Below are 17,675 nucleotides of genomic sequence, written 5' to 3' on the forward strand. Positions count from 1 at the left end.
AGATAAATAATATAATGTGCAGGAAGAGGCAGAAAACTCAGAACTTATTTGAAGCCTCCACCCAAATAGTGTTCTAATATTAAAAATGAATAAAAAAATACTAAATTGACACATATAAAGATAATAGTTGATACTAAAAATAAAATAACATAAGAATATATAACAATTAATATAAATATAGTTATTACATCAACAGAATTCAAGAGTACAAAATATGAATATGATGTGCATGGACACCTTCTCTATGAGTATGAGGTTGAGCATGATGAGTATAATTAAGTAACAGTGGTTAAAAGTTTTTTTTAAGCAACATTTGTAACATTTTAAAGAGAAACAGTTTTTTGCTACATTGGAATAAATATTCCAGAATTTGCTCCCCCTGAAACGTATTGATAATTGACTTCTACAAGTAAAACATTTAGGAGGATGAAGAGATAAAGACTGACGAGTTGAATAAGAGTGGACCTGTGAATTTAATTTGAAGTAAGACTTGAAGTGATCAAGGATATTCCCTTCACGTTTTATTTTATACAAAAAAACACATATTTGAGAGATATTGATGTTATAGATATTATGAAGCTGGAGTTTCTGAAACAAAGGAGCAGATGAAGTCTGAAGTCTTAGGCTTGAAATTTTTGAGTCCTTACAAGTCATAAGCACTGTTTACCAAATAAAATGCCATTTTAACAATGTAACAATCTATTAAATTTGACAAATACAATGAATGCATTTTGAATTGTTTTATTCTTTAAATAAAATAAAACCAGTGTGACAAGACTTAGTCACAGAAAAAGAGAAACTGGTCTTTATACTGTGTTTACATTGATTCTTATTGACATTTTATTGAAAGAGGTAGAAACTCAAATAAGACCAGTGCGAGCGACAGAACTTAATCGCACAGAAAAGAGTGCTGACATAGCATTCAGGATATAATCAGTGCTAAGCGGTGCAACAACCAATGAAATTCTGGATACGTTGTACAGTCATTTTAACTCATCTAATGCTCAAAATCTCAAGTATTTTCAAGTCATCAGACTAAAGTCCAAGTCAAATCCCGAGTCATTAATGCCAAAGTCCAAGTCAAGTTCCAAGTCTTTGATGATATTGTCAAGTCGAGTCCAAAGTCATAAAAATTGTGACTCGAGTCTGACTTGAGTTAAAGTCACGTGACTTGAGTCTACACCTCTGGCTTTCAGACCTGAAGATGAATCATAAATTCTAAAAGCCAGGTCAGACAAAGTGTGGAACAATGAACAAAATGTAAAGAACAAAAAAAACACAAGTTGTTTTGTCTGTAGTGTTTGTAGTCATAATTATAGTAACCTTTTCTTCTTGTGTTGTAGATTATTGTAAAATCTTAATATCTGTCCAATGTAGCAGGGGAGACTCTACAGTAGTGGAGCTAAATTGATTTTTGTGTGAAAATAATCCCATCAACCAAACCATTACCATACCCAGTCTCCTCCTGCTGCTGTATTAAAGCAAACTCCAATCTATTCTCCTGTTCTGTTCCACCTGCTTCTACAACATGTTCTCTGTTAAAAACAAGGCCAAACTCCTAAAAATCAGTCTCCCCCCCACCAAACCTCACAGATTTAAGCAACAGGGCCATGACACGCATGGCAACCTCAATAGAACTGGACATCACACATCCATGAAACACCTACCTCATCCCACTTCACTCAGGGCATATATACAGGGCACTGAGCTATAGAAAGGCTCGCCTTGGGAAAAGCCTGATCCCTGCTGCTATAGCGGCCCTGTGGAACACAGGAGGGAGGGAAGTCTAGTCGAAATTTAAAACACTATCGTTTACCCCAAGGAAGCAGAGTCTGGTTTATGTATTAAAGCAACTTAATGTTTGGAAAATTTAAGAGTTTCATAGTGATTAAATATTTCCAAGGACTGAGCGATGTTTCATGAGTTTAAAAAAAAGCATCTCCAGTGAAGCACCAGAATCATTTGAACTGGACTGATCTTTCACATAGATGACTTTTAATTAGCTGCTTCAAAAGCTTTGTTTCAAATGAAGACCAGTACAAGGATCTATGAAGATCTGTGTTTTATTTCAGTAAGCACATTTGGTTGATCATTTGGTTTTTTTTGCGACAGACATCTTAATTTTATCATCAGTTTTAGTTCTTCTACCTCATACAAACATGGTGACAACTACTTCATATGGCATGTACATTGTAGGCTATTTGGTTAACAGAGGAAAGAAAAAAAAAAAATAAAAAAAAAATAAACATTTTATGTACACAACATAGACTTGTCTTGCATATGAATGGCACTGACATGCTCAATTATTGAAAAGGGTGACGTTTAAGAGTAGAGTGTTGTATGTTCTAGAAACATAAGTACTGACAAAACGGTCCAGAGGTCTGACATCACTGGTGTTTAGTTTTTTTATGAATCTTTTTTTTCTTCCGAGACTGGCAGCAGTCATTAATTTCCCCCAAAATATTGTTTTTGTTGGATGTTTGTGCCGAGTTAAGTTCTTTACAGATCACAACACTGACTAAAAAGTGGGCCAAGCCAACAAAAATGAGAAAGTGATGTACATTTTTGGCAGAATAAAAATGTAAGGCTTAGAAACACTGACGCTTCTTTTTGGAGTTTCAAATATAAAAGACTGAATGATTGTCTGTGTACAGAGTAGTCACAAAAAGCTATGATCAACATCAACCATAAGAGGGAAGACAAAAAAAACAATACTTTATTGACCCTTACTCACCTCCAGACTTGGTTCATGAATCATGACAATTAAAAGGTGCTCAGATACGCTGATTGTAGTTAAGCAAAATGCAAAACTTGTTAAATGATTTTGGAAAACATTTAGCAAGAGGCAGTTTAAAAGATAAAAACATGCACCTCTGTAACATTCAGGATCAATAAAGAAGTGCCAACAGAATTTATATAAAAAACATTTTAAAATGTCAACAAATGGAGCTCAGTAACAAGCAGAATGTGCAGTGTCTATGTACATTTCATCATAAAACAAACTAAAACCGTTTTTATTTGCATAAAGTTTAACAAGCTTCTACATGAATCCCTCGGTATAGTGGCATCGTCTGTGGCGAGACATCTGCATTCAAACTATTTGATTGCAACAGTAACTGCCTTCAAAACAAGGGAATCACTCTGCTTTCTTGCTGCACCTACAACAGGCACGTCATGTACTCATACTGAACCTTCAGTGGGTTCAGATGGACAATATTCAACGGGAAACACTGATATAGAAAACTGTAATAAAAAAGTCAATACATTTAACTTCTTCGCACAAATATAGAGCAATTAAGTAACAAGATGTTTCCGTTTGCTTTTCTGTTTACTGTAAGTTTCTCGGTGTTTGTCTTTTCTACTCATGCAATACCGTTTTGTAAAATTCTCCCATAGCACATTAAACAAAATGCATGAATTCTAAAATAGTAAGGCATCAACTAGGTCGTTTTGCTGACGTAAAGCAACAACTGAATGTGACCGATCATTTAAAAATAGGAGAGAATGGTTTCAATGAGGAGTTAGTATTGGCAGGCTTATCACATTAAACATCGAAAAGGATAGCATATAGAAGAACACAATGACAATGTTCTCAAAAACAGATGATATCAATGCAGGACATCCTCCGTCTGATCTCAGTCCATCTCAACAATCTCTTCCAGCTAACAGCCATTGGGTCAGCAGCTCCTCCAAGATACCTCCATAAATAGTTTCTGTTTTGGTGCCACAGGCCGAAAAGAAAAGTCTGACCTGGCCCACAGAGAGCAGAGGATCCTCCGCTGGAATCGAAGGAAATTGATTGCAGCTGATGACTGAGAGCTAACTCCACAGATTTTTGGTTCTGAGAACTTTGATGTGAAGATGATAATACTCAACGTTTTAGACACTATACACAGAGCTTTCTTAAGTGCAAAGAGGAGAAGAAAACATAGAAGGGTATGTGACGGATTACTATGATAAAGGACAAACAAAGTAAACTAATGGGAAAAGGGGAAAAAAAGCATCAGATGAGTTACTATGTGTTATTTCACTACACAGAGCCCAAAAGTCAGTCTGGTTTAGCTTTCCTCTGTCCAGCCTACGCAAACACCTGCATATTTCCCAGCTGAGGCTGCTGAGAGCCCTGCTGCATCTGCTGTGACTGTGGCTGCAGCTGCACCTGCTCTGGAATGTGTGTGTGGTGTGAAGATGGCAGTGCGTGGTGAGGGTTCCCCAGAGGGGTGGGGCTCGTGGTGACATCAGACCAGTCCGAGTTGGAGTGTGGTGAAGAGGACGACCAGGGGTCTGGGGACTCTGGTGAGGGGGTGAGATATGGATGCTCACTTGGTGGGTGGGCGGAGTGGCCAGGGGTGGTGCCCTCTGAGCCAGCGGGGGTGTAACTGTGCTGGGAAGGGGGCGTGGGGTATTTATCCACTGGGCTTTGCATGGGTGGATAGGAGGGTAGCGGCCGAGACTGGCCCTCAATCCCACTGTGAACCCCATGGGTGACGGTGTGGGAGTGCTGCATGGAGTGTGAGAGCCCGTGGGCCATGGTCAACTGCTCAGGCATTTGGTACATTAGACTCTGGGAGCAGTGGAGGTGGCCGGGACCCTGCTGGGAGTGACCCTGGCTCTGGGTCTGGCCCTGGGCTTGTGTGACCTGAACCTGGCCCTGCTGAGGCTGCTTCATCATGGCCTGGCCTCCTCCGGGTGCCATCATCTGAAACGTGACAATAGGTGGCAGCTGCTCTCTGCTCATGGTGACGTTCATGGGGGTGAGCATGGGGCCCTGGCTGTGGTGTTGGCCCATGACAGGGTGAGACCCCCCCATCTGGTGCTGAACAAGGCCAAACATGTGACCACCGTAGCCGTGCTTCGTCATCCCCACCCAGCCCTGCTGCTGCCCCAGCATGTGGCTGACGGGGGGCAGCATGGGTCTGGAAGTGGGGCTGCTGAGGAGGGGAGGCGAGTTTGCCGTTGTGGAGACGGTGCCAGACACATCAGCTGTGTATGAGTGTGGTGATTCCAGTGAGTCCACTGGTGACATGGTGACTGAGCTCTCTGGAAGTGCACCTGCTGCCTTAACGCCGTTGGCGCTCCCTCCTCCTGTTCCCCCTCCATTTCCTCCTCCCACTCCAGCACCTGCACCTGGCCCCTCTCCTCCGGCAGGTTTCTTTCTTCTCTTTGCCTTCATGTCTTTCAGATCCTTTGCTCCCCCGCCGACACCTCCCACCTTTGACCCACCTCCACCCCTCCTGCTCTTCTTCCCCTGTGGCCCGGGGCGCATACCTATGTAACCTGCTCCGTTGGCCCCGCACATAACAGAAGAATTTCCTCCCCCACCCATGTGGTTAGGCCCATTGTGCGGACTATGGACCAGGTTGTACTGGTCCAGCAAGCGCACAATGTCATGATGCATGCGCTCTTGAGCGGTATCACGAGGAAGTCGATCCAAGTGATCTGTGATGTCACGGTTGGAGTAGTGGTCAAGGAGGACCTGAGCTGCCTCAAAGCTGCCTTCTCGTGCTGCCAGAAACAGAGGAGTCTCCTCCTGAAAAACAAGGACAGCAAAATATCAATATGCAAATCTGTGTAACACATACTGTCAAAAAGTTACAATAAGTTCTGAGCAGAAAAACAACAACGATCTCTTAAAAGGAAAGGACTTTAGTAAGGAAAGAATGTTCAATATAAGATGCTGTCATATTTAGATGACAGATGTAAATACAAGATGTAAAATAAATATCTGAACAAATAGACTGACCTTGTTGTCTTGCATGTCACGGTTGGCTCCGTTCTTTAAAAGCACCAGAGTGGCCTCAACATTATTAACTGCAGCTGCCCAGTGCAGAGCAGATTTGCCTAAATTGTCAAGACAGAGAGGAAAGACAAAGATGAACATCCAGGTTAATGAAAATTAAATCATACAATATACTGAGCATTTTCAAACAGTAACAGTTACATAGTTTAATGATGTAGTGAAGCAGCACTGCATCATGGGGATTGTATTTTTCATTAATTCACCAACATTTCCACGATTATCAGAAGGTGTAAAAAGTGTAGATTTAGATCAGACATCACAGGTAAATAATGAATGTATGAGAGGTTTTCTGACCATGGTCATCTACAGCATTGATGTCAGCGTGGCAGTGGATCAGCTCCTCCACCATGCCCTCCACAGCGAGCCTGGCAGCCAGGACCAGTGGAGTAGTGCCATCATTCATGCGGGCATCCAGTTCTGTTGCACGATTACGGATCAGAATCTGAGAGACGATAAAGACACAAAAACACAAGTTTGATAAACCATCCCAACTATAGTGATGACAATCTCTTAAGTAATCATCTCACCAGAGCAATTCACTTTAGTTATTGTAAGTTATGACAGTTTGATTAGTACCAGAATGTTTGAATTGTTGTCAGATAGTCATCTTACCTGGAAGACTCCCTGGGCATCAGCAGCCACAGCAGCATGGAGTGGAGTCCTGCCCATGTTGTCGTGGGCGTTGGGATCGGCTCCAGCGTCCAGCAGCCTCTTTGCAGCATCAGCTCTGGCATAGCGGGCAGCAAGGTGGAGCGCCGTTTCACCTGTACGGTCAGTTTGGGCCATCAAAGAAGCTCCCTGAGCGATCAGGTCTGAAATGACACTCGGTCCAGGTTCATCTCCTCCACTCTCTTCCTCCTCTTCGTGCAGGCTGCAGTCAGGACCTCCACCATTACGCAGCGAAGCCAACATGAGAGGAGTGAAGCCATCTGAGAGAGGTGGAGTTCATTATTAAAGATTACATTATTAACGACTTATTGGATATAAAAGATAACAGGCGCATTTTACTCACCAGGCCCTTTGACGTTAACATCAAGACAGTCAGCATCCAGGTCAGCCTGAGGAGGAGTGAGGGTGATGTCAGCAGCCTTGCGATGCTGCAGGGTCCACTCCCTGCGGTCAACGCCTCCATCCATCACCATGGGCAGCAAGGGTTTGTCTTCAGTCTGTAATAAGCAACCAAATTGAATTTGAACCACTCTGATCTTTCAGCTTTGTTTTGACCACTCCTGTTTATCTTTCTGAATCACTTACTCTTGGTTTCTTGTGAGGGACCTCGTCTTCCAGCCATCTCTGACTCTGACCTCCATCAATCATGGCTCCATCCTGGGTCTTGAAATTCCTGATAAGAGAAAAAACTAAAGTATGAGGGACAGTGACATCGCCTTCTGCTTATCATGTATTCCAGAAAACAGCATGCATGCCATGGTTGCACTACGCCTTGTTTTATTTTGACATTTTAACATTTACCTCCAGATCATCTAAAAATCTAGATATATCATTCTCACATGATGCTCAGCCAGTAGTTCATATTTTACATGGTGTTTTATATACACTTTGTTAAAGGTTGGTTGCCTGTATATCCACTCACTTCATGTCCAGGTCATCCTGTCCCACAGGCTCCCTCCTCTTGTCGTTTTTAGTGGCCATGAAGCCATCAGGCAGCCACAGTAATCCATTCTTGTGCTTCCTCTTGGCTGCTAGCATCCCAAGCACGAGGATGAGCAGAATGATAACCACTGCAACTCCGACCAGGTACGGCAGTGGGGACTTTGGTGGAACTACCGGGTCACCTGGTTGAAACGCGTCTAATACCAGTTATTTGTTTGTTTTTACGTGAAAATAAACCAGTTATATTTGATCAACTGAGAGGCCTACTTACTATTAACAGAGACTAGAGGGTACGGAAGTTCAGCCTTGATGTGTGCTGCTGCAATGAAGGAAGCTGCTTCATCAGTGTTGGAGAAGCAGTCCACAGAGCTCTGGACACATTCACGGTTATCGATTTCCAGGAACACCTTAGATCTGCACAGAGAAGTGTGTCAAACTTGATGGTCACGAGGAGCACAATGTGATTAATTTAAAAATACCAAGTTTCAAAGACCACGTTTCCAAGAGCTTAAAGGAGAGAAATGATGTATCCCCCTCTTGAGCTGTCCTTACCCAATAACCTCCCTCTCCAGCTCCCGCTTGGGTCTGTTCCTCATGGCATGTCGATCCTGCTCCTCCTCTGTACCGTAGTAAGGTATCACCATTGGCCTCTTGTTGTCATCCAGTTTCACCTTCAGGTTGGTGTGCAGGAGCGCTCCAAGTGAGCGCAAGAAACCCCTCAGGTCTCCAAGCAGCTCCTTGGGCTGCAGCCGGACGACAATAACCAGCAAGCCGTCCACCGGTTTGGCTGGAGTGTCAGATGAACAGTCCAGGCCATCCCAGCCACAAGCCGATGTGTAGCAACTCTGGTCACAGATACCGTTACCATAGTGGTCTGCACAGTACTTGTCATACCTGTAATTAACAAACAAGGAGCATCAGTGGTGATTGAAGTTTGAAACTCTGAGTATCATCAGTATTACATTTATTACTGCAGTAAAAAAATAATTCAGAGGGGAGTCGGGGGGCGGGGGGGCACGTACTTGCAAGAGGCTGGTTTGGTCTCCTGACACTCGAAGCTGTCAAACAGACACCCGGGGTTGTCACACTCTTTATCACAACGTCCATTTTTAAAGAAATCCCAGCAGGGAACACTTGCGGTGCAGTTAACCCACGGCTGCCGCCAGTTGAGGGAGCAGTCTCCTCCATCCCACTGACACTCGTGGTTGTTACACTGATCGTCACACACTTTATCCCCAGACTGCTGCTTACACTGCTCATAAGGGCAGGGCATAGTGGGTGCTATGAGGAGTGTGTTCTCACAGTATCGTCCAGAGAAGTACATGGGGCAGCGGCAGCTGAACTGGTATGGGTTGGATGGGTCTTTGACACAGGTTCCTCCATTTTGGCAGTTCCACGGACACCTCTGTTCGATCTCGCAGTGAGGCCCACTGAAGCCAGGCTGGCACTGACAGAACAGGTGGCCAACTGGTGACTCCACACAGCGCCCACCGTGCTGACAACGGAGCTTCTCACAACTGTAGCCTACTATTTCTCCACAATTGAATCCAGTGAAGCCCTGCAAAACACAATATACCATTTAGTTGAGATGGCAAAAAAGTCATTCTTAAAGTTTGGCCCTCGAAACTAATATTTCAAAGACTCAATGAACTAAACTAACAAACTAATGTACACAACAGCTCCCCTACAAATCAGCTGCTTGACTACTATACCTCAGCCATGGTGTGGCCCTCTGAAGCATGAGAATAAAAGAGGGAGCAGTAGAGAGGTTAATAGGAAGAAAATCAAGCCAGCAGTATTAGATGATATATTAGTTAAAGGGTAAAAATAAGAAACACTGAGGAAGTCATTTCAGCGCTGAACATGTAAAATCCCTGTATGCTGATATATTATACGCTATTAATAACTTCTATACTTTGAGCTTAGAAAACGAATTAAACTTGATCCTTTCAGACTGATGTGTTAATTAACTATTCAAACTTTGAAGGGGTTGTATTGTGTTGAGCATAACATGGAATTTCAAATATGACAAAATATTGAAACGAAATGTATATTTAAATTGCTCACAGTAGCTTGTGCTCCGTTAAGCAGAGCTGTAATTTAGTATTTTATAGCCAAGTCTAAAAGGATTTGTAAACAGCCTGATAGTCTCTGATAGTCTCTGATAGTCGTGCCAAATTAAGTGTTTGTTTGTTTTTCTTGCACCTTTGTCAACCCTGGCACCTTTTACATTTTAAGAATGCTACTTCATATCATGTTTTCATTTATTTTTGGCATTAAAGAGCAGATATCTTAACAAAGAACAAGATTCTAAACTATCCATACACATTATGGAGCATGCCATACATTTTATGAAATATCCCTAAGCACATTTTATCACAAAAAAAGGTCTGAAAGTGAAGAAGCTTACAGGTGGGCAGGAGCAGGTATAGCCATGTACTGAGCTCATGTTCATTGAGCAGAGTCCGCTATTGTGACACGGTTTGGACAGACACAGATCCACCATGGACTCACAATGACGACCTGGAAGACGCAAGGGAAAGATAGCATGAAAATAATATCTGAAACACTTTGCAGGGTTAATGAAATGTAATAACTTAAATTGTCTTTATGTCTTTTTGATTGGCTACTATGACTGTACCAGTGTATCCAAGGCGACAGCGACACTGGTAGTCGTTGACCAGCTGCACACAGTCGAGGCTGCCAGGAGCGTGGCAGGGCCCAGACAGGCACTCATTGAGATCGCCCTCACAGTGTTCTCCAACAAATCCTGGAGGACAGGAGCATGTATAGCGACCCACACCGTCCACACACTGTCCTCCATTTCTACAGCGAGGTTCAGAGGAGCCGGGGTGAGGGGCACAGTCATTCACGTTTACCTCACACTGAAGCCCTGAAGAAAAGAGAACAGACAGATATCACTGTAAGTAACAAGCCAAGTTATAAAACTTCCTTCAGATACCTCTTGTATTTCATTTTTTTGAAAGGCTCCCCAAGTAAGTTATTAAAACAAAGACATGTTGGATGAGCAGCACATTACATGGACACACCAAGGTAATCATAGGCGAAGAGTTCTGGTTTGCACCTGGGGTGGGTTAATAGGGTTTAACCCTGTCTTATCTATTGCAGAATGTTGTGGTGGTTTATCTTTTGTATTTGAATACATTTTTAAAATGGTAAGATGGTTGGACTGTTTTCTGCATTTTTCAGGTCCTTTTGGGTCTTGCCAAAAACTAATAAAACTAAAAACTAATGAAAAAAAATAGGAAACAAAAGGCCAAAATTAAATGTTCAAATGTTCTTTAGAGTGTTTCTTTATCCCTGCTTTTAATTTTGAAATAGTTTCATGGATGTTTAAATGAGAGTTTTACGTGTAACACTCCTGTGTAGGTAATTAGGTACTTAATTATTATTTTAACCCTTATTATTTAAATAATTGCTTAAACATATATGTATCTTATTTAATTATGTATTTATCTATTTATTTCTTGTATTCATCTGATATTTTAACGCTACCTTATTTTTAACTTTTCTTTCCACTATTACTTATTTTATTAATTTTATTGTACTGATTTTATTCTATTTTTAAGTAAATTATTTATAATCCTGCCTTTTATAATTTTACCATTGCTGTTGTTTTCTGTCTCTCTGTTATTCTGTGAAGCACTTTGGGCTGCATGTTTTTATGTATGAAAGGTGCCATAAAAATAAAGTTGAGTTGAGTTGAGTTATATTTCATGCAGACTCACCATGTGTTCCATGTGGGCAGGCGCAGGCAAAGCGGTTGATGAGGTTGATGCAGGTTCCTCCGTGTAGGCAGGGCTTAGAGTGGCACTCATCAACATCGTACTCACAGTTCACCCCCTGGAAGCCTGGCTTACACTGGGAAGCAAGAGACAGAGGGAAGTTCATCATCATGGGACATGTTACTGCCAGTTGGGTATTACCAAAAACTGTGATCCCTAGATCTAAATAAAAAATTATAGAGTTGACTTACAATACACTCGTATGTGCCCTGGTAGTCCTTGCAGGTAGCTCCATTACGACAAGGGTTTGACTTGCACTCATCAACCTTGTCTTGACAGTACGTGCCTGTGTATCCTGGCTGGCACAAACACTTGTGGAAATTGCCGTCATTCACGCACCGCCCGGCGTTCTCACACACATTCTCCACTTCAATACCTACAGATGCATGGGAAGGAAGGGGCGTGTACTGAATTAGTATTATAAAACATCACAGTCTATTCAATGAATTTGTCTGATAAAATGGTATACATCAGGGGTTCCCAAACTGTTCAGCCTGCGACCCCCAAAATATAGGTGCCAAAGAGTTGCGACCCCCACCTTCCCCTCAAAGTGATTTAATGTGGCTTCATTTAGCTGGTCTGCAGAAAATGACCCTATCTATATGAGCATGTGGCTGTGTTTCCTGTGCCATTATGAATTCATCTACTGCTACTGATGCTTTTGATACTGAACTGTTCACTAACCCTAAACTTAGGAGTCATCTGGCAACAAAGAAAGGCAGAAAACTCAATACATTTTCTATTTTCAAAGTTTATTTCAAGTTTAGCTACTATTTTTGTCGATATGTTTTACGATAATGGGTAAAACAAACAATTTTGAAGTAATAAAAAAAAAACTAGAACATTCTGAATGCCATCCCACGACCCCCCATTTGTGTCTCGCGACCCTCCAAGGGGTCCCGACCCACACTTTGGGAACCCCTGGTATACATGATTAAAAACTTTTTTTATCAGTCCTGCTTTTATATTTAAAAAAAAGGCTAATGGTCGACAATAATGCAGTTACACTACTCGGCCATCATCATACCTTTGTAATTTTTTATTGATCCAGTAATGACATAACACTGGTGTCCCAGTGTGTGATTTCACATTGTGTTATGGAAAAACACAGCAGGAGCTTCTTTATATTAGGCATGATTTCTATTGGTCACAATAATTACAGGAACAGGAAACAGCATCTCACCTTTAGTGGCAGCAAAGTCCTGGCAGGACTGGTTGGGGACATCGCAGTACAGTCCTGTCCAACCCCATGAACAGTGGCAGTTCCAGGAGTTGGCTGTCTGTGAGCAGGAGCCGCCGTTGAGACAACGCACCTGACTGCACAGGTTCACATAGTTCTGCATATGAAAAGGGAAAAGAGAGCTTAAGTTGACTGAAATTCCATTTACAGGAGGAAACTGAACCAACTTTCTAATTGAGACAGTCAAATATTCATTGGCAGTTTACTTGAGTTTGTAAGCAATTGAATTTTCATCCACAGACAATATCTCCTTTTTGGTGATTATTATTTATGTGGGCTGAAAATCAAAAGTTGTGGATTTAGCTTTTTTTTAAAATCCTAATCAATCAATCAAGCTTTATTTATATAGCACCTTTCATACATATCAAATGCAACCCAAAGTGCTCTACAGCGATTAAAAAACAAGATAGAAGCAGAAATGAAACAATGGCAAGATATATTAGGGGAAGATAATAAGAATAAGAATAAGAATAAGAATAAGAATAAGAATAAGAATAAGAATAAGAATAAGAAGAATAAGAATAAGAATAAGAAGAAGAAGAAGAAGAAGAAGAAGAAGAAGAAGAAGAAGAAGAAGAAGAAGAAGAAGAAGAAGAAGAAGAAGAAGAAGAAGAAGAAGAAGAAGAAGAAGAAGAAGAAGAAGAAGAAAACTAAGGCTAAAAATAGCAATAAAACAGAGTAGATAAATAAAAATTAAATGAATGAATGAATAAATACATACAAATAGAATAAGATAACAGTTAAAATTACTAAAATAATAAAGCAACATTTGAATCAATATTATAGTAAAAGGTAGGCAATAAAATTGTTAAACCCTAGATAAAAGCCAGACTGAATAAATACGGTTTTGGTTTACGTTTAAAAGTCTGAATATCTCTATCAGTAGATATAATATAATAGATAGATATATCAATAGATATATTTGATGGCTTTCATCTATTATATCTCACTTAAAGGTAGTCCAAAACGCGGCTGCTCGCCTTTTAACAGGAACCCGCAAGCATGAACATATCAGCCCCGTTTTGCCTCCCTCCACTGGCTCCCTGTCCATTTTAGAATTAGTTTTAAGATTTCAATGTTTGTTTTTAAGTCACTTAATGGTCTGGCACATCAGTACATCTCTGACCTTATACACATCTACGCCCCCTCCAGAGCACTGAGGTCTGCTGATCAGATTCGTCTTGTCGTGCCAAAAAGCCGACAAGGGGTGACCAAGTTTTTTCAGTGGTGGCTCCTAAACTGTGGAATGAGCTACCCACCCAAGTTAAAATGGCCCCCACCCTGGATACTTTTAAATCCCGTCTTAAAACTCAAATTTACTCCTTGGCTTTTAATACAGAGAGTTTTATGTTGGTCTCTGTTTGTCTTTTAATTTACTGTATTTTAAATTTTACTATTATTTATTTCTACTGTTTCAATTTGTTGTGCAGCACTTCGGTAACCTTGTTGTTTTTAAAATGGGGTACATAAAATTTTTTTATTGCATTGGATATTATTTCCAAAACCACTTCAAACTCATCTCCTAAATGTTACATGTTGGATGCACTGTGTACTGGCACACTTTACCTGGCAGTTCCGTCCACTGTAGCCGACAGGGCAGGTGCAGCGGTAGGTGTCCAGGCCATCAATGCAGGTGCCTCCGTTCTTACAGGGCTGAGAATCGCACTCGTTCTGCTCGTACTCACAAAAGGTCCCATAAAAACCAGGCCGGCAACGGCAAGAGAAGGTGTTGATGTCATCAATGCAAGTCCCATTATTTAGACAGGAGCTGATGGGGAGAGACAAAAAGGAGGGGGCAACGTACTGATTAATAAAAAGTGAGTGAAAGAATGAGGAAGAGGAATGAACAAGAAGAACCAGCAAGAAAACAAACCCTGTAAAAATGTCATACAGCTTTATGGAGTACATTGAACACTGCTGATTATCTCTTAAATCAGACATCTTTGCAAACAGAGTACATGTGTTTTCTGTTGCTAGCCTTCAAGTTCACTAAAACTAAGCCATTTGTTTTAGACCTAACCCTCACTCATTCTCTCTGGCTACTCCCGGGGAAGAATTTATTACTACAGCACAGAGCAATCTGTGTAATAGTCTGGTAATAAAATACAAGTTTTATGGCTCACCTCTCAGTACATTCAAGAATGTTGTGTTCACACAAGATTCCATCAAAGCCTGGTCGGCACTCGCACACAAAGCTGTTGACGTAGTCCCGGCAGATGGCACCGTTCCTGCAGGGCTGGCTGGCACACTCGTCCACCTCAGTCTCACAGCGATCCCCTTCAAAACCCTGGCGACAGTCACAGGAGAAGCTCCAAATGCCGTCAACACAGGAGCCTCCATTCAGGCAGGGGTCTACAGAGGGGATGAAGATTTAGAAGCAGACATTGAATGAACAATTGATCCCAGTCATCAATAAACAATGCAGAAGCAGCCTGTCTGAAATTATTGAAGCACGAAACACCATCCCCTGTTCCCTGTTTTAAGTTTGTATGAGGTGTTTTTCAATCAGTCATGTAACCAAGTGCATTCTAAATTCTACCGGTTTTGGTTCATCTAAAGTCTGAGATGATTCTTCACAGATTATTACAAAGGCCTCATTTTACATGGCTGTAAAAAGTGCATGGATTTGGTATGTAGGTGTCTGAATAAGTCAAAGTGAAACTTACTGGGGGAGCAGTCGTCGATGTCAGTCTGACAGTTGTGTCCACTGTATCCAGGTTGACATTTACACATGTAGCTGCCTGCATTGTTCATACAACGGCCGCCATTTTTGCAGGGGCTCTTTTTGCATTCATTCACATCCTCACCGCAGCGTGGTCCTACACAATGGTGAACACATAACACTTATCAGTACCACAGCAATTAAGCAGTAATATGTTAGAACAGATATGACTGAGCTCTCAGGTTAACAAGTTTCCATTAATCTCTCATTGAATCAGACTCAGTCTGGCAGACACATACCTTGCCAGCCAGTGGGACACTGACAGATATAAGAAGTGTAGTCTGCAGATGGACGACACACTCCTCCCCTTTCACATGGATGAGAGGCGCAGGGAACCTGCTCTACCTCACAGTGTTTACCTGTTTGGTTACAGACACATAGAACAACAGATTAAGAGGCAGCCGCTACAAAGACATTTATTTAATGTTATTGAGTGTTAGTTGACATGTAAAAAGGATGATAATATGATAACACAAACCTGTGAATGGTGGACTACATTGACACGAGTAACTGTTAACTCCATCTATGCAAATGCCTTGATTCAGACAGGGCCCGGACAAACATTCATCGACGTTCTTCTCACAGTTCACACCTTCACAAGAGAGAGGAAGGGTGAATCAGACATTCATTTTAAAGTTCAGTGCTTTTTCTTCTTTGCTGAAATTGTACAATATTTAAACTTAAAATGATTACCTCTGAATCCAGGATGGCACTGACAGGTGTAGCCATTGTGTCGGTCCAAGCAGCTGCCACTGTTCTGACACGGATTGAGCTGGCACTCGTCCTTTTCCTCCTCACAGTGATGTCCCTTCCAGCCAGCTTCACACTCACAATGGTACCTTTATATAAAAGAGGGGAGATTCGAGAGAGTTGTTTAAATGTTGTGCAAGGGCAAAGAAGGTTCATATAAATCTGTACAAATAGTTGGCTTCAATGTTGCTTTACCTATTTAAATCCTCACAAGAACTAATGAACACACATTAACTTGTAGTTTAGGGGTATTTTAAATGAGAACAGATTGACATAAGAGCATATCACTTTATAGATGCAGTACAAGATAAAGTACCCGTGTTGCTGTTCAACACATTCTCCATGATCGCAAGGCTGTGGAGCACAGTGGTCTGTTCCAGACAGGCACAGTGGGCCGTGGGTGCTGGGTGGGCACAGGCATTGAAACCCGTTGATCTTGTCCAGGCAGGTACCCCCACTCAAACATGGGTTCGAGTGACATTCGTTGATCTCCACCTCACATTTTACACCTATCAGAGAGTAAGTCATAGTGAGTTAGACAAATCAAAAGCACTCACTCGATAACTGTGGTGATTTCTGTAGCATCCCAGTTTTAGGTTGCGTTGTGATACATTTAAGGTACTTTTTATCTTCCACCTTTTCTGAGACGCATTAAACAAAGACCACATTGTACCTGTATATCCTGGAGCGCACACACACTTGTACTCGTTGATGCCATCATGGCACTCTCCGTATTCACAGGGATTGCTTGCACAGTCGTCTTCATTGATCTCACAGTTCACTCCTGAGCAGAAGAAAGAACACAAACCCATGAGGTAACAATTATCTGGTCATCTTCTCTAATTGGAACATACAAAAGACACACCACCATATTCCTCTGGAGCTGGCGTCAGGAAAGAGGTGAGTTCAGGGTGAAAGAGATCAAGTAACACTTACAAAATGTGGTAGTTAACTCATTCACCACCAGGGGGAGTAAGACTCCATGGAGTTCAATAAGCATTGAGAAACGTTACCAAAACTGCTGACAGACAATAAATACAGCAGAGGCCTTCCACAAATTGAGTGTGACATACAGTTTAAAAAATATATGAAAATAACACAAGAGGCACAGCTGTTTGTCTGGGAGAGACAAAAGAGAGGAAATGGGTGAGATACAGAAACAGAAAGAGTGACAGAGAGGGAACAAGGTCTTCATAGGAGGGGAAGTGTGGGCATGAAACTAGAAAGTGAGACCTGACGCCAGTTTAAGTAAAGTGAGGACAGTACAGACTTCAGTACCAGGCCTCAGGATGTTACAGTGTACTCAAGTGAGCTGACTAATCCACAGAGCAGCGTAGTGCGACACTGCTCGACCCAGACTTCTGACTTTTACACACACACACACACACACACACACACACACACACACACACACACACACACACACACACACACACACACACACACACACACACACACACACACACACACACACACACACACACACACACACAACAGTGCTCTACACTTTACAGGACATTTAGAACATTGAAAGCTGTACAGGAAGCACTACATGCGGGGATGCGGGGGATGGAGGTCTTTACATTTAACTGTTGCTGTTACCTCAAAGATATAACTTTTAAAGGTCACAGATGTAAACATATTCTGTGAGCAGGTAATCACAACTCTCCAGAGGCTCATATTTAGAACCCTTCAACAAGGATTATGTAGAGCTTATTTATACTCAGAGAAAAGGCGAAAAAAGGA

The 17,675-nt window shown here is 41.8% G+C and overlaps 1 protein-coding gene across 2 annotated transcripts in view; it reads right to left on the bottom strand.

The window, feature by feature from the left end:
• Positions 1-2,047: 2,047 nt before the first annotated feature.
• notch2 (notch receptor 2) overlaps positions 2,048-17,675 on the bottom strand; it is a 53,670-nt gene continuing 38,042 nt past the window's right edge. The window contains exons 13-35 of one of the 2 annotated variants that reach the window (XM_034705278.1): positions 16,603-16,713; positions 16,246-16,438; positions 15,873-16,018; positions 15,658-15,771; positions 15,419-15,538; positions 15,124-15,276; positions 14,581-14,809; positions 14,024-14,225; positions 12,401-12,554; positions 11,409-11,593; positions 11,161-11,293; positions 10,053-10,304; positions 9,822-9,934; positions 8,434-8,969; positions 7,964-8,305; positions 7,683-7,825; positions 7,392-7,593; positions 7,055-7,142; positions 6,813-6,966; positions 6,413-6,729; positions 6,095-6,242; positions 5,744-5,841; positions 2,048-5,530 (exon numbers count right to left, since the gene is read on the bottom strand). In XM_034705278.1, the coding sequence (XP_034561169.1) occupies positions 4,079-5,530; positions 5,744-5,841; positions 6,095-6,242; positions 6,413-6,729; positions 6,813-6,966; positions 7,055-7,142; positions 7,392-7,593; positions 7,683-7,825; positions 7,964-8,305; positions 8,434-8,969; positions 9,822-9,934; positions 10,053-10,304; positions 11,161-11,293; positions 11,409-11,593; positions 12,401-12,554; positions 14,024-14,225; positions 14,581-14,809; positions 15,124-15,276; positions 15,419-15,538; positions 15,658-15,771; positions 15,873-16,018; positions 16,246-16,438; positions 16,603-16,713 (5,585 nt within the window). In that variant the 3' untranslated portion in view covers positions 2,048-4,078. Of the gene's footprint in view, positions 5,531-5,743; positions 5,842-6,094; positions 6,243-6,412; positions 6,730-6,812; positions 6,967-7,054; positions 7,143-7,391; positions 7,609-7,682; positions 7,826-7,963; positions 8,306-8,433; positions 8,970-9,821; positions 9,935-10,052; positions 10,305-11,160; positions 11,294-11,408; positions 11,594-12,400; positions 12,555-14,023; positions 14,226-14,580; positions 14,810-15,123; positions 15,277-15,418; positions 15,539-15,657; positions 15,772-15,872; positions 16,019-16,245; positions 16,439-16,602; positions 16,714-17,675 lie in introns of both variants that reach the window. The other variant, XM_034705271.1, reaches the window with a different exon arrangement.

Source organism: Notolabrus celidotus, chromosome 2, assembly GCF_009762535.1.
Source record: "Notolabrus celidotus isolate fNotCel1 chromosome 2, fNotCel1.pri, whole genome shotgun sequence".
NCBI classification, from domain to species: Eukaryota; Metazoa; Chordata; class Actinopteri; order Labriformes; family Labridae; genus Notolabrus; species Notolabrus celidotus.